At 40.2% G+C, this 24,827-nt stretch overlaps 1 protein-coding gene across 4 annotated transcripts in view; it reads right to left on the minus strand.

Moving 5' to 3' along the window:
- Nucleotides 1–24,827, minus strand: part of LOC116323928 (tetratricopeptide repeat protein 28-like) — a 180,569-nt gene extending 155,742 nt beyond the window's left edge. For 2 of the 4 annotated variants that reach the window (XM_031744410.2, XM_039620314.1), the window contains exon 1: nucleotides 21,708–22,099. In XM_031744410.2, coding sequence (XP_031600270.2) covers nucleotides 21,708–22,091 — 384 coding nt within the window. In that variant the 5' untranslated portion in view covers nucleotides 22,092–22,099. The other 2 variants (XM_039620315.1, XM_039620316.1) reach the window with 2 other exon arrangements.

The raw sequence follows: 24,827 nt of genomic DNA on the forward strand, positions 1-24,827 counted from the left end.
TCGCTCTATCGCTGATATTCACTTCCCATGCGGATGCCCTTCAAGAATCTGTGAGGCTAAACTAAGCATACACTTATACTCAGCGATGCTTTGAGCCAACACTAGCAATGAAATGTGCTCAAAAAAGAAATGACTCAGAGTTATAATGTTTGTCATGTTCACCGCGTTGGCTAACAGAAAGGTTTCCTCACCTCCCCAACTGGTCTCCGCAGATGGTCACCTTGCCTGAGGTATCTTCCTTTTAAAAAAGGAGTTTTTTCTCACCGCAGTTGCCAGATGGCTGCTCCTAGGGGATTGTTAGGTTTGTCTTTGTTGTAGGGTCTTTACCTTTCAATATAAAGCACCTTGAAATGACTATTGTGATTACAGAAATAAAAGTTGAATCGAATTCCCCGTCCACCCCCCACCCTTCTCCCACCGCCACAAAACACAAATAAAAAATTTATTGGATTGTACTTGAAACTCAGTCTGTTACTGCCATGTCTGCTCAGCATTTGTACACACACACACACACACACACACACACACACACACACACACACACACACAGATTACATTTCGCCTGTCATGCTGGAACCATCTCTGTGAAATGGCACCAAATGGTCCAGGGTATTGACCATAACAGAGCAGAAGAGATAAAGATGAGAAACGGCAGAGCAATCAAACAATGAGTTACGATTCATCAAGGGAGTAGATAAACAATGATTGGAATGAGAGGAATGCAACGGCAGCCTTTATCCCTGTTACTGAAAGAATTGGCAGCAAACTGGGCATCTTTAGCTGCAGCAAAGCACTAAAATGCAATTACAGCCGCATCAATTTTCTATCAAACTATCACAAAGACATTCACAAGGCTCTATCCTGACAAGCAGTCTGAAAATACTGTTAGTTAAATATGCCTAAAAACTCCACAGAATCCTGAGATGGAGAAACATCCAAACAGATTCAATTTTTCAAATCCAGAATATGGTCCTTCTTGTTATGTAGGCGTTCACCAACGGTTGTAGGAAGCCCAGGGAATTCTCCTAGTACATTAACACTTCCTGTCAGAGTTCTTTGTGGAGTGAATGGCAGTCAAATGAAAGGGGACACACTCTCAACATGACCTCTGGGGAGTTATTGTGTGTGTAAGTGTTTAAGCCTTGAATTGCTCTGTCTTGTCTACAGGATGGAGGGCACACAGGCAAAACATTTTTTTGATACACATTAATACTGTATGAGTCCAACCATTATAATACATAATTAAATCAAAATCATAGTGTTATAAAAATCCCAAGGATAAACATTTTGGAATATATAAACCCATAATATCCAGTGAACAGTAGCTCCATACATTTATGACTTGTAGAGTCCAGCTGTCAGGGTTGTGTTGACCTCTGCAAAGCCATCAGCCCACTTTAATTAGCGAAACGTACCTATTTATTAATTAAACATGTCAGGCAAAAGAGAATTTAATTCCCCTGAAACGCCGCACCATCACATACTGTACATATTGTTTTTAATTATGCTTTGCTTTAAAATCAACAGAGCCAAGGACTCACGGAAGAATTACTTTTATTTTCCACTACCCTGACAGCTCACAGCCCGATGTCAGGCATCCACACACACACACACACGCGCACACACACACACACAGTTTAATGCAGGAAAAAAGAAGCTACACTAAAAATGCATAAGAGGACATGGTGTATATACAGGGTTAGCTTTAACTCAAGAAGTTTAACAAACATATGGACATTTTTATACACAGTACCCAATTTTTTAAAGACTTAAAAAAAACATTTTAAATATAAGGACTGGTTTTAATACTTAATTGAAAATCCTTTGGGATCAATGAGTGCCTTTAGTCCAGAACCCACGGACATCACCACATGCTGCGTTTCCTCCCTTGAAAGCTCTGATTGGTCCTTTAGTGCAGCTGCCTTCAGTTACTGCTTGTTTGTGGGTGCTTCTGTATTCAGTTTTCTATTTAATATCTAAAAAGTATGCTCTATTGGTTTAAGATCAACTGACTGACTTTTGAAGAACATCTTATTTCGTTGCCTTGAGAAACTCTTGAGTTACTTTTCTGCAGTATTCTTTGGCTGATCTGTTTTACAGCTTTGGGCTGAATCTGAGCAGATTAGCTGAAGCTCAATCTGTTCTGAAGAAGACTAATCTGACCTTCCATGCCTCAAGTGTAAGCGGTGGTTCGTACCTTGTTCTAAATCCTCTGTATTTCCATTCAAGAAGGCATTTTTTGATTGTACTATATACCCTGACAATGACACACCTTCCTCTTTACCTATGATCTTGTTTTTCTGAAGTAACAGTTAAGGTGCACTGACATCTGTTTGGACCTCATATTTCAAATTACAGTAAAACGCTTTAAAATACAAATTGAGCACTTTGAATATACTTTATATGTCATTTGTTAAATGAACTATAAAACTGGCTGTAATTCTTAAACAGTTAATATGTTTTTTTACTAAGTCTGCACTCCGATTGCATATTGACTTTCCATGGTGGTGTACAGAGGCAACAAATTATGAACCTAATTCATAAAATATTATATTTTCTTACACTTAAACACCACCATTGTGGTAATTTGTCAACATATGCTTCACGGTTTCTAGTTTCAGACTTGTTATTTAGTGCTTCAAAGACGACAGCTTTTACAACACTGAAACTGAGAACACAGATGCTACCTAGAGTACAGAAATATTCAGAGGAACAGCCAGCAACAATTTCTGCTTTTCAACTGATGAAGCAACAAAAGGACTTTTACAGAGTGCAGCTTGATCAGCAAAGAAAAGCAGCAAACATTATGTTGGAAATAGCTCAAAGAGTGCGTGTAGAGTGGAAAATGCACTTAAAGAGAAACAGGAACTCTAGACCAGTATAGTTTCTCGTGAAAAATTGGAAAGTTGGGACAAAGTGTCTTGTAAGAGTAAACATAAATAAATAAAAGCGAAACCACTTGTAGGAAAATGGCAAAATCAGTTGAGACACTTCACAGGATAGAGGAAAAGGGAGGACTATTTGAAAAATCAATCTCAGAGGACTAATGTGATTATTGATGGTGTCCCTGGGGAAAAGGTGGAAATTGGGATGTCACACGTAAAAGTACATGAAATAATAAGAAATAAATTGGGACTGGCAAGAAGGATAAGGGAGGCTTTGATGAAAGCAGTCTCAGACAGATTAGTCATAAAACTACTCTGCAACACAGATGATAAAAAACAAAGACAGAAAATGCTCAAAGGGAACTGCAGGCACATTAATACAAGTAATTTGACCTCATCATGAAGAAAAGTATGGACACTGAGGTATGGCAAACTGATCAAACCATCAAACAGTTCCTAAACTATGCATGTCTGACTTTATGACAGGAGCCTTTTTAAAATAAAAGCATTTTGCACATTTTGCACTCCTGAACAAAGGCTCAGTAATTGCACACGTCGACATCTCTAAGAAAAGGAACAATGTACATGACTTGAAAACTTGGGGATTGCCAAAATCATTTATATTTGGGTTGTATCTGAGAATAATAGTACTATTATAGTACTGTGCAAAGGTCCTCAGTCACCCTTCATTTATTTATATTTTGCGTCTACTTTTTACTATTAGTAAGCTACAAACCACAGGATTTGTTCCCATTTTTATAGTTGAATGTTTGGAAAAAGCCAAAGAAATCACAGTTTGACAAGCATAATATAGCATTTTGGCACCAACATGAGGATTCCCTAAAAGCTATTACCCAAACCCTTTGCTTATCTCAGCATGTGTGCAGTGTGTCCTTAAAAATTGAGGAAACTGGAAATTAGAAAGTGGCAGTAGGGCTAAAAACATACAAACGATGTACAGCAGATTAACAGTATCTGAATGTGTACAGAGCAGAGAGGTACAACAGTGAGTGTCTGCAGCCATCTGTAAATCACGATGGAGGCTCATCACGGTTTGGGACTGCATTTCACTGCATTCTATTAAAGATCTTGTCAAAAAAATGATATAATTATGAACGCAGAAAAGTACAGTCAGATTTTGCTCCACTAAGCATTATCACCTGGAAAGCATCTCCATGTTTCAGTGCGACTGTCTTCCCAAACACACTGCTAATGTACTAAATCATACCTGGGTAGAAAAACTCACAGTAAAACATTACGATTCATGGATTGGCTTCTCCAGAGCTGCAGGCAACAGAGGAAGAGAAAAGCAATGAACCCCCCCCCAAAAAAAACCAGCCACCATCTAAATAAGAAGAAGTTTTGAATGTCCTTCAAGAAACCTGGGAAACTACTTCTGAAGATTACTTAAAATTATGACAAAGCAGAGTTCAAGCTGTGCTGAAGAATAAAAGTGGTCATAACAAATATTGACTTTTAAGCATGTTAGATTATACAAATTATGCTCCTATTTCCCATTTTCCTAGCAAAATGTAAAAGAATGAGGAGTGGCTTAAGACTTTTGGACATTACTGTAGATTAATACTTTTCGGAACTATGATTTGTTAATTGATGGTTTTTCCTTCTTTGGAACGAGCAATTTCCACAAAAGCCATGTCAAAAAAAACAAAAACAAAACAAAAGCACTGTTTGACACTGAATGATGTAGAAGCACTGTGGGTTTAAATGCATTTAGCCCTCCATGAACTAGGAGTGCTGCTTATGTCGCTGTTGGAAATCTCCTGATGCTGATGTTGCTCAGCTATGTGAAATGAATAACACCCTCTCTGATGTTAGTGGTGACTACTGACTGGCTAGTGAGTAACTGTGTGTATAAACAGCTAGCTGGATAGAAAGATATGAAGTGAACACACTCGTATACTTCCTATATCAATGCAGGTAACCCAATTTAAACTAATGTAACTAATGTCAACCATGTAACCTGTAATCCACTAAACATCAGGTGTGGACTCAAGAGAGATTAGATGACTGCTGTGACGTTAGCTAACGGAGAGTCTTTGAAAAACTAAGACACCAAGTTATGAAGGCATGATGAATGAACACATCCCAACCATTTGTTGACCTAGTTTGCCTGAAATTAAAAACGAAATGTTTCCGCAAACAGACCCTAATAGTGTTTAATGACAGACTTTGAAATGGTGAAATCCCACGTGGCACTGAATGGATGTGCTGTGCTATAAGTGTTGCTCGGGGAAAGCGAGCCGTGGTGGTGCAAATATGCAATTACACGAAGCACGTAGATGAAATCGAAAGGAGACTGCATCATAAATAAAACATCCCGATCCCGAGTCTAAATGAGTAATTTATTCTATTTATGATGAATGAAAACTGTGGAAGTAATTAGAAATATCCTTATCGTCTTTACATGTATATTTAATGATGTGCACGTGTATCTGTAAGCAAATTCTGGAAAGGCTGGGCACAGGCCATGATAACATGGGATAAATATAGCACATTTACACTGCGGTGTGCTCACTGAACATAAGCGTTGCTTATTATGAGTCTTCATAATAGCTCATGCATCACCGCTGGCAGACACGACTAACAGATGTGAGCGCTGTAACGCTCTCTTCTTGGTCCCTCGTGTGATCTTATATTCTGGTACTTGAAGCATTATATTCTGTGTTTACATTACTCCACGTTATCGAGTAAAAAGTAAAAACTTCCTCTGAGTGTTTTGCCTTTTGCAGCTACAAATGCAACCATGACATAGAGAAAAGAGGTCATTTCCGAGCTTTGTTGACAAACTTCCCCATCAGTTTCCTGTTTTCGGCTCATTGTTAGACACGAGTTTCCCAAGGACCGTGTGCACTCTGACCTCATTTTCCAATGGGTCGTTTCACACACACACACACACTTTGACACAACAGAAGAGAGAATTTCATGGCTGATTCAACAGCCTCTGCACTGTATTTTATCAAAGAGAAGTTCACTGAATAGAGTTTAGCACAATGCGTGGCAGAAAAATGCAAAGTTGACGAAACAGTCACATGTAAAATTCCTGTTTTCAAATTCGCAAAGCTATTTTGGTCAAAAGACGAATGGAGGACGGAAGAGAACTGAAAACGCATCACAATTAAAGTGACTGATTGGCCCCTCGTCTGGCGTAAAATGGAGAAAACACTACGTCGCAAAGATCTCATTGGCTGCACCTATTTCCAGTGAGCTCATTAACTGGAGGACACCAACAGCCAGCGTTCAAAGCATCTGATTGATCATACCATTTAAGTGACTACAGAGAAATGTACTGCTCTAATTATATCTGTGCGGAGGTCTTTGCAGCTACAAAGTCTCGAACAAGCGAATCATGTTTCTTTAATAATATTGTTTTTACAGCTTTCAGATTGGCTTTCACAAACTTACATCATTTAACCAACATAGCTAGGTGCCAAGCGCTAATTAGGTAGCATTAATCAATAATAAACAGACATGCCGGAGCTGTGCAGACCCGAATTATCATGGTAGCAATTCTCCAAGGTTAACCTGACACATTCTTTCCTGCAGTCTTTCATGTAAGACAGTAAACTTGTGAATAATACGAGTTTTGGAGAGGATGGCACAGGATTCAAGTATTCACATGCTTACAGCCTCAAATGAAAGCATTGCTTCTTTAATAAACCAATAATAATAATAATAATCATAATAATAAAGTTTGGGAAAGACTGGGTGCGATTTTGATTAGATTTAGGGTGGAGGTTCACGTTAATGAGGCGCTGCTGCTTTGGGTGGACATGATCATCCTCTTCTGCTTTTCTTTGGAAAATGGTTTCTTTGAAACTCCATGTTTTTTAAGTACAGTAACATCAGTTTAACATCACATTTACTGACTGACAATCTATTGTTTGTTGCTGACTCACCACCTGCTCCAACAGTTCCCAGCGGGGTAGCATAATAGCAGCTAGATGAATGCAGGTAATTCAGTGGTACTCCCTGGGTAGTGATGCTTAACCTTTCATTACATTCATAACATAAGCTTTCTGTGTGATGAGTTTGACAGGAGGAGCTTTAACAGAATCAGTAACAATCCATGTCTTTGCACACACGCAGGTGCAACTGTTTAACTGCAAAAAGTGAGTTTCAATTAAATGGTTAAGAAAATGAACAGCTGGATGGATGAATGGATACAAATGATTCATCTAGCTTTTAATGCACATCATATAAAGTGATATACAAATATCTTCATGTGAACTCGTACCTACCTTATTTTTACTAGATAATTTTCAGTGTTAATCGTAACCGGCTCTTTATTTACCTCTCACAGAGCCATTTTTTCTATCTGAACATCCAGGGAATGGCCAGGATGAGCAGGAGAATGCTTCAGAGCTGCCCTCCTGTTTAATGGGAATATGGATTTTGCCATTAAGGGTTGCCTTTTAGCATTTTACTTAACACACCAACATCTGAGGCAGAGGATTGTTTTGAAACAAAGAAAAAAAAAAAACTGCCAACAGAGCCAACCAGACCAAATGAAATGGCTGACAGAGGTCTATATTTGGTTGCGCATGGCGACTAACCAGTCATTAGTGATGAGGCTTGGATGCATTCATTATGGTTAAGGAAGTGTTGTGACTCAGTAGTCTAACCATCCAATAAACTCCAATAAAAAGCTCAAATGAAAGCTTGCTTTAGCTGTTTCTGCATCTTTCTTGACGCCAGCTACACATAAAACAAATGTTCTCCAAAGCTAGCATCTGGATTTGTTGAACTTGCTTGTTTAAGTAGCAGAAAATGATAAAGGCATCATTTATTTCAGTCACTGCAACAAGAGAAGTGTTGTAAAACGACTGACTGATAAACAGATTGATAAATAAACAAATCGGAAATCAATTTTTTGCAGTTAACTGATACATTAATTAACTCATCAACTCTAACTCACTGTGTGTGTATTGTCTAACCTAGACAAGCCTCATTCCTTTTGCTTTGCCTCTGTGGCAGACTTGGTTTCATGCAAATACATATCTCTACGCTCAAGTGATCAGCAAAAGCTTGTTTCTGCAGCGTAAGTGGTACTTCGCATTTGCATATGTATCGCTACGTAAACAGGTGCATACAACAGCAACTCCAATTCAGCGCTTGTTTTTGCATTTGAATGGGTTAACAAAAAAGGGCTTCAAACATGATCTTACAGACTATGCAAAAGGCATGATTGTGGATTTGAGGAGGGCAGGGTTTGAGGACTGCAGAGATTGTAGAGCTTGGTGCTCTGCTGAAAGCAGCAATCTCAAAGATGTACAATGAAAAGAGCAGAATATGAGACCCTGCAAAACATTTTCTTCGTGGGAAAAAAACTCCTGGTAGATGAATGCAGCAGACATCATGTGGTTCTGGCCACAAGTATTGTCAGAATCATAACATCAGGTTGGGTTATTGCAACCAAGTACACAATGCATCGCACTGTTGGTATTCAGTGGATGCTGTAAGCTGCAGACAGGATTCAGTGTGGACTTCAAGGCTCGCAAAATTTCAAAATCTCTGGTAGCCCTTTGGGCAGGCACTCTTCAGTTTTTGGTAGCCCAAAATAAATTTAAGTAGCCCGAATAAAAAAGAGAGCAGTTTTTTAATGTTTTGTTTCCTTTACAATATTATACATTAAAGTATAATATTGTAACGGAAACAAAAATTAATCCGAAAGTTGTTAAAATACAAATCACAACAACTGTATAAAAATCACAGTCATCAACTCAAATACTTGTTTCTAATTAAACAGAAATTTCTATGAACTTGTAAGAACTGTGTAGAACATGAATCAGTCTGTGTCAGATCCTGAATCTGAAATTTCCACTGAAGTCAAGGGTAAGGGGTGAGTGGAACCAAGATCGAGGCCATTTGCTTTTTGAAGTTTGCATAGACTGCTAAATTTTGACAATGGTGGTTCACTCTTTGCAACATAGTACGCTTTTGAAAGATTTTTCAGGACTTCTCCTTGTGCTTGGTTTATTTTTAGTATGTTTTTTGCAATTGCTGTTTGTTCTGGGAAAGATATTGCAGACTGGGCAATAATGCATTTCTCATGGGTTCTGATGAGGTCTTTCTTAAAATTACTGGTCCCAGTTACAAAGGCGCTTGTCGACTCAAATGAAATGAAACTCACGACACACCCGGCAGAACATCATGTTATTTAGCTCGTCATATTCCAGCCACAGAAATTCTTTTGTCCATGAAACCAAAAAAGCTGAGCTTTCTTTTTGCCTCATAGTCTGATTTGTCATAACTTTTCCGTTTTGTGGTAGGCTTTTATTTGGCTGCCCCTTCTTCACCCTGACCTGTCTTATTTGGCTCAGCTGAACTAAAATACCGGCGTAAATCCTGCTGCTTTTACACACTTATTTACATAACGGTCAGCGATTCTCTGCGCAATCGACCTCTCACATGTTTAAGCTTGCTGTGGGAGATTTCACTTGTCACGTTTGAATAGTACCTAAGCTAATGAGTGATAAGACGATGTCAGAGGAATTGGTGCGCAATTAATCGTCACTCACCAATCAGTGCTGCCGCTCTCTACACACCGTTCGCGCGATCGCAAAGTGAAAGTGAAAGCAAAAAACAAGCACAAATTCAAACGCGATTTCAATATGTCACATATTGGCAGTGGCTCATCGATGCCAATGACATAATTACTCAGCTACATTTTCGAAAGAATGCAAAAGCATTGACATATATTTTCCCTTCCTATGATAGCCCGACGGGCAGGGCTGAGGTAGATTTTGGTAGCCCGACTGGAAAAATCGCTAGCGTCGGGACGTCGGGCTAGCGATTTTGCGAGCCCTGGACTTAGAAACATCAGTTGTTTGGTCCGAGTGTTCCCTCTGCAACAGTAATGCCCTGTTCGACTACGGCCATAAAATATATTGATTGGTTTGTAATGCATATCTGTAGAAATTCACAGTTCAGTGCAGGAGGCGTAATGAGTCCATTCTGTATCATTGCACAGGATCAAATATCTCCACCCATGCCCTTCACTCTTCCAGAATTGTCACACGTTCATATACAGTATGAGTGGTCTAAAGTACCACTCATACAGTGAAATGTTGGCGATCCAACCACCACAATGCTCAGATATCGAGCTCCATGATCAGAGAAAAGAGGAAAGCCGTGACTGCTACAAGTTTATCCCCCACAGTGTGTGACATCCTTGAAACATGGGACATTATAAGCTGTGAGTGTGTATAACAGCTCCCCGGTCTGAAGTGAATAACACAGTATCGTTTGCTCTTAGATCCTGATCAATGCTGTCTCCATGTCAGGGATCATTTATCAAAATGGCATGTGTTAATGTATGTGTTATCCTGCAGATATAACGCACCTTAAACTAAGAGGAAAAGGCTCTGGAAAAACCTATAAGTAATAAACAAGCTTGAGCTCCTAAGAAGTTTGTTAACCTGACCTTTCATAGACAAGTTGCACATTAGGAAAAAAAAGTCAATCTGTAGAGCAAAGCTAATGAATCCAAAGTCAGCACTAACTTGAATTTGGTAACATGTATGTAATATTCCCTTAAAGACACCCATACTGTGTCTCTTGTGCCTTCTGAGATTAAAGATCAGCATTGTTTCTAAAATATCACATTGACATTTTGTCTTGTATACAGAAAAAATCTTGAACATATGACTGATGCATGCGTATCCACTAATGTGATGGCTAACTTGTGCCATTTTGAAAATACTGCATAAATGTTGTAGGTCTGACCTGGTAAGATTACACTAGGATATGAAGTCGGCACAAGCAGATGCCGTCAGATTGAAAGAAACACAGTCCAGCATTTGAGAGCGTTTCAACATCAGCGCCAAAGACGTTTCACTTCGGAACAAAGATTGATATTTTTTCAGACACCGAAACAGCAACACTTGAGAACATGTGTGTCTTTTTTTAAAGAAAGCCTCTGGTTGAATACTAAAATTATGGCTTTAACCACAGGAGTCACTTGTCAGATTTGTACACAGAAATACACCAACTGCTCTCCATGTTTCCTCTTTTTAGCTAATACTTCTCCCCAGACATTTCCATTTTTCCGCCGCTGCTGTTGTTGTTTCCCTGTCAAACTCATTACGAGTAGAAAGAATTAGAGGGTATCTAGGTAAGACACAACAGTGCACACACTCAAACGGCTAATTGCAATAACCTGGCACAAATGAGTAATTTAGCTGCCTAAAAGCGAGCTCTGAGATCTAGAAGGAGCACTTTAGATGAATGAATTAGGCTGAAGGCCATTACACGCCAAGATATTTGGACAGAAAAAGAAGATTCATCTTTCATTGGGCTGGATTTGAATATTAAACAGACGCGCTTACCGTCTCGTGGCAAAATCTGCGATTGCCACGGAAGCAGGTTAACATAATCTTGTGCCCGCTGAACTCTTTGTTCCAAACTTTCATTATTTATTAGGAATCATCTATCATTAATCATAAACAACATGCCAGTTAAGTCAGTAATTGCAGAAAAATTGTGACCGCGCAACACTTAATGGGCAATATTAGGTTATATTTAAACTGAAGGCTGATTAGATTTCTTGTCGCAGTTCCAGATGAGCAACGCAAACAAATAGGACTTTGTTTTTTAGCGATACATTAAGTGATTGCTTCTTAATGAAACGGTGACAGATGTGAAGAGACATATTGTTTTTGTATTAGCTGGCATTTTACAGCGTGGTATTATGCAAAGTAATGCTGCCTGTTCCTATTTGCAATAACGAGGAGGGATGCCTTTTTTTATTTTTAACTCTCCCACTTAATATAAAGATGCCTTTTGCAGTTGTGGCCGATAGAAACGCCGAGGAGAGACGCTCATCTCGTAAAAGCATCACCTCCCAGGCTGCTGTTCGCCAGTCGCTGTTATCCATCAGTGAGAAAACTGGGAACTATTTACAGACATCTTTTAAGCCTGCAGGGGTGAGTGGGAGATACAATTTGAGTGGAGCATTTCTCAAATAATATTCAGAATGCATTTGGCTGCCTTATTTCAGCAAGTGTAAACAATAATGCAATTCCCTATGGTTTTTGTAATTACAGGTATATAAAAAAAGAAACATTATATTACATTAAAGTGTTCCTAAAGTTTTCCGTTTCTTATTAGAATAAGAAACAGCAAGCTAACTGGATAATGGCAAAGTTTCTGCAATAAACTCAACAGGGAAGTCTTTCAGGACAAGTCTGACACACACCTAAATGTACACATGATTCATTACTTTCATGTAAGTACTATTTTGGTGCTGACTTTCTCACACCACTGCAGTACGTCTTTCCAAAAAGGCCAGTCTGCCACCTGAGAACAACATTAGTGGCACCTTTATCCCTGCACATTTATTTCACTGGGAGGAAGCAGGGCGTATGACTCATGGAAGGACGTTACATCACGAAAAGGTGCTCCATGAAACAGACCACAGGCTAGAAGAGGAATAGTTTCCACTAGGATGTAAGTACAACCCAAACCCAAGCGGTGTACTTTAAGACAATGCTTTAGTGATGTTATGCATGAGCAGAAAGACTGTTTTTTTCTTTTTTCTGTGTCTTACACAGTTGCTGGATCTGACACAAGAGGAAAAAAAAATGAGTGTTTCAGTCACCTAAAGTTCAGAAGTGAAGGCAAGAGGACCAGGAAGCCTCTCAGCTCTGCTATTCATCTTGCCATGCTTATGCGGTGTATACTAATGGGCTGCTTGCAGGTTGCTCTCTGCTCTACCCCGTTTCCCCAATGGGAGCACTTCCTCCCTGCAGCAGAGACAGGCTGAGCTAATTCTGGAGACATCCAGGTCTTGAGGCCTGAGCCTTGCTTAGCTTCCAAGTAGGAGGGGCCAGCGTACTACAGTATGCAGCTGCTTATGAGACGAATCCCTGCGAGAAAAAAAAAAAAAAAAAAGAGCATCCGTGCAACCCTAGGGGTTATGCGCCAGGAGCAGGGTGCAATTGTTTTTCTCATTTCCTCAGTGTTGTAAAGCTGATCCACTATCAGGCGCAGACTGGTATGCCACGAGCATGGCAACGAGCTGGTTTTCTCTGGCTCTTTTGACATTTCTTCCCATGTAATAGCAGGCGAAAAGCTATTAAGCTAGTAATCAATTTGTGTATTCGGAGGTGAAAAAGCAGTCTGAGGGTGCAGAAAATCTTTAACATGATTGAAAGTTTCTTATTTGAGGAGCTTACCTAGGCTGACACGCTGTATTTCCTTTGGGACAAAGAAACCGCTGCTTTTAATTTTCAAATAGCTTATCTGCAAAATGGTTAACAACAAAGAAAGATTTATGTTAAATTAAAACACACACTGTGGCCAGCAAAGAGAAGACTAGCTACATGAATTCTACTCCCACAGAGGTCGATTATTTTCTTCATAGTGTTACATCCTCACTGTGTACGACTCTGTGGCCTTCTAAAGAAAAAAGACAAATCAGCCATGCTTGATTCAATGGTATAAATGGGCATCTTAAAGAAGATAACACGTAAGCTGAAGAGGAAATGGCATTGCAGTCATTTAGAAGATCTTCCTATGGCCTGGAAAATTGTTTGTTACTGTATAAAAATGAAGTCCTGTATAAAGCTAGGACATCTTACTATTTGTCACTGATCGAGGAAAACAGGAAGCGGTCTCTTCAGCTCTGTAGCCAGGCTGACAAAGAGTTGATGCTCTATTAAGCCAAGCATTCTTTAAACTTTAACTAGCGAAGACTTTATGAAGTTCTGCACAAATAAAATTTGAATCAATAGACAAAGAATTATTCACAGCCGTGCCATTAAATACAGCAACTCCAATAACTGCTGATATTTACCTACTGATTTGACTCCTACAAGACTGCTCAAAGAAGTTTTACTATTAATTAATGCTTCATTTTTTAAAAATCTATCTTTATTAATGGGCTGTGTATCAAAGGTGGCGGTAATTAAACCATTACTTTAAAAGGTCTTACTTGATCCAGCTGTCTTAACTAATCATCAAATAATTTCTAACCTTCCTTTTATCTCAAGAATTCTTGAAAGAGTAGCAGTAAATCAGCTGAAGAGGAATAGTTTATTTGAAGATTTCAGAGCTCATCGCAGTACAAAAACAGTGTAAGGAAAGGTTACAAATGATCTTCTAAAGGCCTCCGACGGTGGACTCATCCTTCTTCTTGTGTTGCTAGACCTCAGTGCAGCATCCAATACTGGTGACCGCAGTATTTTATTACAGAGGTTAGAGGATGCTGTTGTTCATATTGTTCATATAAATGGGGAGTCTTCTTCACACATTAAAGTTAGTTATGGCGTTCCACAGGGTTCTGTGCTGGGACACGATACTAGGAATTATTATTAGAAAACACTGCATACATTTCCATTACCATGCAGATGACACCCAGCTTTATTTATTTTATTAAGCAAGATGAGCTAATTAAAACTGTAGGCATGTGTTATAAAGACCTGGATTACCTATAATTTACCTCTAAATTCAGTCAAAACTTAGGTTATAGTCGAAGAAACGTATTTAAATGGTGCTACCTTGGCCTCCAGTAAAACTGTGAGGAATCTTTGACTCAATCTTGATCAGGATATGTCCTTCAGCATGCACATAAAAATGATATGTAGGACTCGTTTCATTCATTTACCCAATAGCTCTAAAATTAGGAACATCCTGTCTCAGAGTGATGCTGAAAACGACAAAGGAGGTCATGCATATATTGGAGTGTTTTCCTAACATTTTAGGGTCTTTACAATATAAACCATACTGAGGCAACTATTGTTGTGAATTTCTGCTATATAAATAAAACTGAGTTGAATTAAAAGATCTGAGCAAACCCAAAAGAATAAAACCCACTCTAAATTTGTGAAAATGACATTTCTGTATAGCAGTTAGTAGGTGCTGATAGTGTGTCGATAGGGCCCGGCAGATTATCATCAGAGTGACATCAGCTCCCAGCTCTGACTCATCTCTGCCCCCTGGACAGTGTGGAGACAGACAGCTGTGGGGTGAGAGGGAGGTCATCATCACCCACATATCAAACTAAATTACATCACCCTGAAAAGCTCCACTGAAAACTGAAAGCCTGTCTTTGTGAACTTTGCAAGTTCCAGCGACAATGATATATAGTGTACCGATCCTGTGGTTAGTATAAAGAACACACACACACACACACACACACACACACGAGATATGCTAATTTTCCTCCTTTTTTTTTTTTAAACAGCTGGTGTTTCTTTAAAGCAGATTAAATTTTACTAAACACTACAATTTGGTGTTGAGCCTGGGTGGCAGAGAGGAAAACCACTTGGCCACCATCACGGCAACCCAGCTAAGCAGGATTTGGAAACACTCTGACAAACTGTAAATTTAAAAAAAAAAAAAAGGGGGGGGGGGGAGGAAAAAGCTACTAAACAGAACATCAACTATCAAATAAGCATATGAGCAAGCCTGGATATATCTTCTATCAGTCATATTACAGATCTAATTTACGTGTCGTGACAAAGCTGTAGACGGAGGATGTGCTAACAGGATCTGCTCGATGTTTATGCGTTCAATTTTGAGTGAGTTGTCAGCCTGAAAGAGGAGAATGAGATTTGGGATGCAAGTAGCATCCATCAGATTCATAACAATGTCGTAGCTCAAGCAAATTTTGTTGCATACTTACTAAATAGTAGCTCATGGGAAAGAAGATGGGCTGATTCGAGAAAGAAGCATCTTTTTGGAAAATGAGTAGCAATGAAGCAACAGTGTTGTGGATACCATGTAAGAGGGAGCAACACTGCCGCGTAAGTAAGTACAAGTTCCAACTCATCTGCGTAAAGAATGACACAGCTGCCAAGGACGTGCTGCTGAAATCAAAACAGCCGACATGTTTGTGTGTGTGTGTGTGTGTGTGTGTGGTCACTTTCCCTCCATCACGGGGCATATGTGCTGTACTGCTTAGCCGCAGCGGCCTTCTAAAGGAAAAAGTCAGAATTTAACTGCTCCCGCTTATTTCACAGATTTTCCAGACAAATAATTTCAGGTTTGTGCCCACTAGCGCCAACCCTCCGTCCGTCCCGGCCTCCCTGGCCTATAATTATATGCCATTCATTTGATTTGTTCATTAGGTCAACCCTCGGCTGGGTAGAAGCGAAACGGAACCCTCTTATTAGTGGTTCATAGCTCTACTCTCTCCATGGTGAAGTGGAAAACAGCAGTGGGAGAGAGGAAGCTGGCTGGAAGACTTCTCTTTTTCCCTTTTTTGTAACCTGATTGCACCTCCTCATGATGAGAGGCAGTGGGGAATTTGCGCATACTGTGACAACAATGTAATATTACCAACGCCTCTTCCAAAAAAAAAAAAAAGAAACACAACAGTGGCATAAAGACGTAAAACCTCTAACACGCTCATTCTAACTTTTTCTAACATTTTTGGACATTTTTCCTGGCTTTTCAGTAGATATGAAATTCCTCCTCCATTCTTACTCCGTATTCAATTATAAATGTCGGAGCTCTTTCTGCAACCTCTGAAAATTCGCACTAATTAAATCTAACAGTTACAATCATGAAATGTGCCTCGTCACTGCAGCGGGATCTTCTAACAGATATGCTGCTTTAGATGAGATCATCTGCCCCATGTTTCTCTGTAACTCAATAATCTGACAACATGGTGCACAGTATAATGAGTCTTGGCTGTCTATTGGTATTCTCAGGACTAACTAGAGGCATTCATATCATATAATTATTTATTCATAACTTTGGGAAGGTATGCAGGTTGATGTCCTCTGCACTCAGTTTCTTCAAATCAAACCAGCTCACGCTAACCATAAATATGCATCAAAGGATATTATTAATATTAATTCATACACAGCGTGGCATCCGAGTTAAGATCAGAATTTAGCATTTTTTATTTTGTCCAATTTACATTTCATTCTTCTACTTACATTTTGCAGGCAGTTTGTGGGGTGATACAGCACAGTGTATGAGCAAACACACCTGTGCAATATACTTATATTAATTATCTTAAAATAACGGCATATCCTAATTGCATTTTTAGGTTTTTGATATTTTAAAGTATTGATCAAAGGTCTTGAGTGAACCCTCATTTCTTTATATTTTGATTCCAAGGAGCCAGAATTTTCTATGATTTTATTCTCCAGGCTTTCTAAAGATCTTTCATCTTTTCTCGGGACGTTCGCTTCTTTACATATTGACTCATTTTCGGTTCAGTCCCTGTAGCCGACCCTTATCAGAGGCATGTTTTTGTCGTTGTTTGTTAAGCCACACTAACTTACGAATCATTTAGGCATTAAAAATGCATCTCACTCAGGGGGTGAAAAGTGTTGTGTTCACACATAACAACAACAGCAACTTAGCAAAGAATCAATTTTAATTTGAATCTTTGGGCATTTTGTTACTAGCAGCCTGTTGCAAAAAAACATCATTTGTTCATATTTTTATTTGTTGAATCTTTGAAAAAAGCCAAAGATAACACAGTTTGACAGGAATAAATACTATTTTGCACCAACAAGATGGTTCTCAAAGAGCCAAAAACTTACATTCAGTGGCCTTCAAGAAGCCTGGAGATGACTACAAGACAAATAACACAAAAGTTTGCCTCAGAGAGTTCAGGCTGTGTTGAAGAATAGCAAATACAGACTTTCAAGGTCTTTATAATTGTACCAAGTCTGTTTATCTCTTATATACTGCATTTCAATGCATGTTTGTCCATGTTTTAATAAGTAACTAAGGATCCATACAGATATAAAATTACGATCTGGCACGCAGCCAAAGACGCCAGTTTTGTTTATGATGTTCTTGTTGTTCATTTCCCTGTTTGCGCCAGAGAAGCTTCATCATAGAAAATAATTGAACAGCTTTAATGACTTTCAGCTCTTCATCACACAGTCTTTGAACATTTAACAAGTCCAAAATTGATGTGACACAACAGATAAACACCGGCCACTGGCATCAGCGAATCTCATCTTATCAGTCAAAACAAGGCGGGTTCTGATGCTTGGCCAATAAATCGGCGACTGATCCAGAGCTGATGGTGTGTCATTAACTTTTTTAAGGCATTTATCCATGAACCTAAATGCTTTAACCAAATTAGCATTTAGAGCTAAGGAAAAAGTCACCGAAAATATTATATTCCATCCAACAGAGGGCGGTGCCAAATCTCATGCAGAGCCATTCGACAGCAGAGAAATGTCACTCAAAGCCACAATCACCAACATTATGATAGTGCTGACAAACCAGTCATTTCCACTGAAACCAGTAGGCCATCCAAAAACTCCTTGTTGACATAATTCAGTGTGGATAACACGCAAACTGACTGATTGAGTCATCCAGCCAGTGAGGCCCCAGAAAGCCTACTGAGCAGAACGGCATTCAAATGTAGACAAACTGAGTTTCTTTAATGAATCTACACAAAGGACCGGATCACCATACCATATTGTAATCTTCCTGCACTATGACAAAAACCTTCTCTGCTCTTTAAACATAGACTCACACATTATTTCAAATGACTTTTGCCAGCTTACAGAAGCTTTGGTCCATTAATCAGCATGAAAATAACAGAACCGGTAACCAAGATGCAATTAAATACACATTACAGGTGGTGTGAATGAAAGCACAAAGAAAAGCACGAGAGCTGTGACAACTCTCCCCGTGATATCAAAAGGTACTTTCTTTATTCTGTACACACACCGAGATTAGATGAGAGCTGCTTTAACGGACTGTCATACCAACAGGGAAGCATTACACCCCAGTGGTTTTCATCCACATGAAAAGTAGAGCACCGCTGAGAGTGGCAAAAGATGAGGTCTTCAAATCATACGCACACACACAATGCCTTTCTTCCTGTGACAGCAAACTCCCGTGTCATCACCCAACGCTGCAGGAAACAGAAGCTTTATGCTCCATCAGGGTGTCAGCATCCACTCCTTACGCATTTACTGGATACGGTGCCGCTGTAATTAAAGTCCCCTTTCAGCACTCCACACACCATGACCTTTTCCATTGCAAACACTCATTGTCTCAGTTAAACCCAAGGCCTCTCTGTTGGGACATAAATGGACATTTTAAGCTGCGAAGAAAGAAAAATGGATCGAAATAAATGTGTTAAAAAAAAAAAAAAAGTGTGGCAGCTTCGTGTGAAAAATGAGGCTTGATGGTTTTTCACAATCATTATGAGTGGGTGTAATCTGCAACTTTGGCAATAAAGATTTGAAGAGACGGAATACCCATGACAAGCGCCATCATAACCTGTAATCAGAAGATATGCAAATGATAGAGATGTTTCCCCTGACACTGCGGTGCCAGTTGTCTTCTGGGTCCCCAGGAACTCTCCTGTCAGCGCTCAAGTAGGAGAATGGGAGTGATGACAGAAAGGCCTGTTTGTTTAACATGTCACTGGAACAGCAGTGCTGAGAGGGGGAGAGCAGATGGAAGAGAAGAGCAGCAACGGATTTCCATCTAGAAAAGAGCACTGTCCTCTCAGTCGCTAAAAGACACTCGAGGCGCAGAAATCACAAAACGCTCACTGCGAGCAGATGCCGAAAGGTTTGCCATCTTACGGTGATGCCACACACCCAGCGTGTCGATCAAAAAGTTTGCAAGAGTATCATTCCCTTTGTTCTTCCATATTAATAATGCACAGCAAAAGATTGTATGCCGCAGTTTCCCTCCATCACTGGCTGCAGATAAAAAATGTGCGCAGATAAAAAATGTGCGCAGACACAACGCGTGAGCCCCGTGTCTACGAAATGGCACCCTATTTTGTTCTCATTTAAGCTTTTTATATTCAGTAAGAGGGAGAGGTACAAAGGGCCTAAAGCTGTCTTGGGTCATTAAACCCCACATTTTCTTTCTTCTTTCAGAATGTGTTTTCTGGCAGTTACAGCAAGGAAAGCTGACAGATTAGACAGGGAGCTCCTTCACAGGCTGGCTGTGGGCTTCAGGAGGGTGGGCTGCAGTGCGGTGCTAGGGGCAGCAAAACCACGCCTGTCACTGTTTGATGGGCCAGCGCAGAAGTGCAGTCATAGGGAGGTATGATTGATGATATTATGTACTCACACAGGATCTGAATGCCAGCACACTCCTGTGATTTAATCCCTGTTCTTTCATCAAACATCGAGCCACAGCAGATGGACTGCACTCCACCAAGCCCTTCTTTCCCAGAGGCCAACACCATGAGTGTCAAGGCAGATATTACGAATCATTTCTTTGAATCATGAGTTGTAATTTGTACAACTATTCATTCATAATCAGCAGAATGGATATAAAAAAAAGTGTAAGTAAAAGAGGCTAAATGATTTTTAGTGTATCAAAACATCAACCTATGCATTTGTCAAGCAGGAAAGTTTGCTTTCACAAAACGATGCTCTACCTTAATCTTTTATTAAATGCACTCATTCAGAAGACAGAAAAAAATAAACTGGCTGCTGTTTTGTTCTGCACATAAAAAAAACACCCTTGAAAATCTATTCCCGTTTGACGAGACTGCCCCCTAGTGGTGAGTCGAGAGATTTAATTTCTGCAAAGCAATATTGTGTAATTTTTAATACATTGACATAAATCCCTTTTGTTTCCTGTTACAAACGAAGACACAAGGGTCAAATTGTACATCAACATCACGATGAACAAAAGCCCGGGCACGAGAGTGAAAACTGTCAAATGGCAGTAAATCCAGGCTGAGCAGAGCTACACAGATTAAGCGAACCATCCCCCAAGTCAGACCACAAAGACTTCATTGTACTTGGATAGCGTATAAAAAGGAGGCGAACGATTTTGGCAGTGATTTTCAATTATAGTTTGGTCTCAAAGGCCTCAGAGGTTTTGTGAAATTTCTCCCACTGTACGAGATACAAGAGAGAAAAGTGACACCATAAAGTCAAGACTACTGTTACAGAAATTTATAATATCAAGTGAAATATATCTGACCAGCTGGAGCACACGATCACAAGAACAGAAGTATAATAAGCTACAGTAAACAATAGGTGTGTTTAAGGCTGCATTCAAAGTCCACAGACAATGGGACAGGACACACACACGTTACCGACATAATAAGAAGTGACAGTGTCAGCTCTCACTGGAATGACACACTTTCACAGAGGAGGAAACCTACCTGAGCAAACGAAGAAGCACGACCTCAGATCAAAGAAGAGGTGGCCGCTGATGCATCATTGGTAGCGACAAATTATCATCAATACCACTCCACCACATTATCATCAATCTCTCGCTGGAGAGACAAAAGTATCTCTGCGTGCTAAATCACGAAATCAATGCATTTCTATCACTGAGAGGAATTGGTCTGCTAGTGATCTCTGTGGCTGAGTAATGTGAAATCTATCGCAGGTTAGTCCACGTGGCTTGGACAAGATCAAAGACAAGACCCCAGAAAAGTTTGTATTGATCAGAAGCCACAAGGTTGAAACTGAAGGAGTGGAAACGTGATGGGGATTTGATACACTTTAAACTAAAGATAAATGATCTCATTTATGTGAGTAAAAACAGCGATGCGACGAAAATATAACTATGTGGCTACTTCATTACCACCTGCACTGAGAAAGCTGCCTTTTTTATAAAAAGATGGTTTTTTAATAAGCACATTTGGCACGTCACATTTCAATCTGTGCAGTATACGGGCCATAGTTTAGATTTAACCTTTGACATTCGTGGCTATGACACTATTGGTGGGCTAGTTAATGATTTCTATTCAAAAAAATAAAATGGGAGATGTAGCATGAAAAGTTCTTTAGTTCACGTCTTATGTCGTTCCACTTTTGCAATAAATAAAATAAAAAAGCCCGACTTTCTGAGAATCCACAGCTTTTTAGGCTGTTGAGGTGCACTTACCTTTGGCCACTTGGGATTAAGCTCACAAGCTTTCTCAGCATCTTCCAGAGCTGCTTGGTGTTGGCCCAATTTGAGAAAAGCCGCTGAACGGTTACTGTACAGGATGCAGTTCTGTGAGTCGACCTGCAGTGCATCACTGTACAAATGAACGGCCGCCTGAAAGTCACCTCGCTGACAAGCCTCATTGCTCTGCTGCACTTTCTCCATGAACTCAGCTTTGCTCAGACCGTACCTGGCCCCGTCGTCTCCAACGCACCGGATAGGTCTGCCCGCTGTCCGAGAACCGAAGATTGAAAACTGGAGAAAAGGACAGGGAGCAGTCGGAGAGCTTTGATCAGTCTGACTGAAAAAAAAATCACAACACTTAACCAAGAGGAATTCCATTAAGCAGAGACCTCGGTGAGCGTTTTTCCAAGGCCGATATTTTAAGCTGTCATAGTCGGAAAAACACAAGTGAAGCAAATTTCATTAATGATGGCTCAGTTCCATTAAGTGTCCTGCAAGGCCACGACAGTGAGCCAACACGCACACTAAAAGGACCTTGGAAGTGGCTCATTTAAATGGAACACAGTCATTTTTATTGTGATCAATTACACCTGTGCTTTTGCTCCTGCAACATGCCAAAAATGTCCGCTGCCCACTGCTACCACTGCAGCACTGAGAACATGCACCTGAAGCACAAGGGACCGTTAATGAATGAAATGAATATGAAGCAGGGTGTTTTTGAAAGAGTGCATGACCCAGAGTCTATGCCAAACTCCTGTGTGCCAAAATAAAATGCATGTGCTGTGGTATTTGAGCTCAATAAGCCCTTTTCACAGCAGATATTTTGACGTGTCACATCAGGACACGGGTGCAATTTAGAACATTACTGCCAGCTGAATTGCAAGTGAGGCTCGGAGCCTCATTTTTGTGCATGCTAGCTTAGCGATACGGCTTCTAGAGAAACTGCTGTCTGTGATTTTTCCTGCTGTGTCATGTGTTGGGAGGTTATGATCCTGGTAGTATGTAAATAGTGCAGCTGTAACTCCTGCAGATGTGTTGCTGCAATATGACTCAAGTCAAAAGTTGACACAGCATGAGGGCCACTGCAAATCCCATTCCAAAGTATGAAACACTTTATAAGGCATCTGTTGTTTTTGCAGTTTAAATAAAGGTTGTACAAAACAATCAGAGCTGTGCAAAACCATTGCAGACAACATTTTCTGTCTGAGCAGACGCTTTAGCTGCAAACTTTAACTATTTCTGCACATATGTTAACTTCAATGATGTCACTCTTTACAAAGTAACCTTTTATCTTCACTTCCCAGAGTCCACAGCTGTTCTTCTTTCACACTTTTTTATTACAGCATTACACATAGCGGTTTAAAGAACAACATCACTGTGACGTTCAGCCTAATAAAGACGTCTTCACTGCACTGCAAAATTTCCTACCACGGCAAATATATGTGTTAGTGCAAGGCTTTCTCCCTGTCCCTCTTTAGTTTCCACTCTTGCACTAAAACAGCAGGAAGACCAACTGTACTGACTCAGATCTTACTAACTGCATCAAACCGGCAAGCATCTGATTGATTACAGTAAGTAGGAGAGCGTCGTGTCCGTTTAACAGGGACGGCTGGCTGAGTATTACTGAATCATGAAATTCATCTCGGGCTGCCTGTTTTTTGGGCTTGCTTCCATTATACCTCTTTCTCACCACACCTCCTCCGACTGAATTCTGGGATAGGGCTGGCTTGGTAATTACTTCCAGAGGCCCAGGGAGTAGAAGCAGCAAAAAAAAAGAAAAGAGTGCTTCTATGACAACCGTTAAATAACCTTTTGTATCACATGACAACAGAGAAAAGATCATGGTTTTATGTGTGTGTGTGTGTGTGTGGGGGGGTCCTTTACAGCATCTCTTTTTCTATTGCACCTCTAAGAGCAAATTCAGCACCTGAGGTTTGATAAATTCGTGTAAGGTAAACCTCAGGAGGTTTTTAAAGATTTTTTCTTCTTCTTTTTCTTTCTTTTTGTGTGTGTAAGTGCCATATAAACCATAGCTCACCCTTCCGAAACACACAAACAGGCTGAGTTTGTGACATCTGCAGCACAACCAACACTATCGCCCAAGCCTGACATTCAAAGGTTTGCTCCCGAAGGAGAGGCAGGAGAGGCATCTATTATGGATTAGTGCTTCCAAGGCCCAAGAGAATGCAGGTTTTGACAGAAAAGTCCGCTCTCTGCTGTCTAATCTGCTACAACATACAGAGGGGGGGACTGCCCACTGCATGTGGGCAGCACTGGGCAGGAAGGGTGGAGAGTGAGAGATAATGAAAGCCTACATCAATACAGAGGACACCCTACCAACGTAATCATAAGGAGACAGAGATAGAGAAAGCAACTTATCTCTCCTACTGTAATGTAGTCCAGACTGCAGGATGGTCACAGTTCTCCTGGAGGAACTGTGTGGATTTGCTCTCGTTAATACACAGAAACTATCTGCCACTGTAAAGTCTTCTGTTCGTGCAAAAACTAAATAAATGTGCTCCAAGTTAATGTTGTAATCGAGCGATATTCAAATCAGATTTACGCTGGTTATTGTGTGCACTGGGACAGCCCACACATCCAGTGTGCAGAACAGTGCTGTATGCATGACTGGAAAATCGATAGAGGTCTTTTACGAGGTTTTCACAGAATGGTCATTTGGTATTTCCTGTCCAGGACGCGGGGTAAAAAAGTAATCCGGGGGGCAATAAAATACCAACAAGTTGGAAAATGACAGCTGGCATGACAGCCTACGAAAGAGTCGTTTTAGTTGTTTTTTTTTATAATTTACCTTTTCTTTCAGAGTCGCTTGCTTCTCCATCCCGTTTGCCTGCGACGGGTTATCGCTCTCATCCCATCACACTCTTTGTTGACTTTGTGTCGACTGTTTACGCAACGAGAAGTCTTCCAAGTGTCGCCAAAAAAGTCCACGTTGCAGCGAAAGAGTTGACAAAGTGCGAGGAAAGGCTGAAAAACGGAGCTGTGTGGCTGTTCAGGAGAAACTTTTTTTCTCAAGGAAAGTGCGCCATGTTGTCAAATCTTTTCCTTTTTTCTTTTTTTTTTCTTGTCTTTTTTTTCCCCCTGTTGCCATAGCGG

This window comes from Oreochromis aureus, linkage group 12 (assembly GCF_013358895.1).
Source record: "Oreochromis aureus strain Israel breed Guangdong linkage group 12, ZZ_aureus, whole genome shotgun sequence".
In the NCBI taxonomy this organism is placed as follows: domain Eukaryota; kingdom Metazoa; phylum Chordata; class Actinopteri; order Cichliformes; family Cichlidae; genus Oreochromis; species Oreochromis aureus.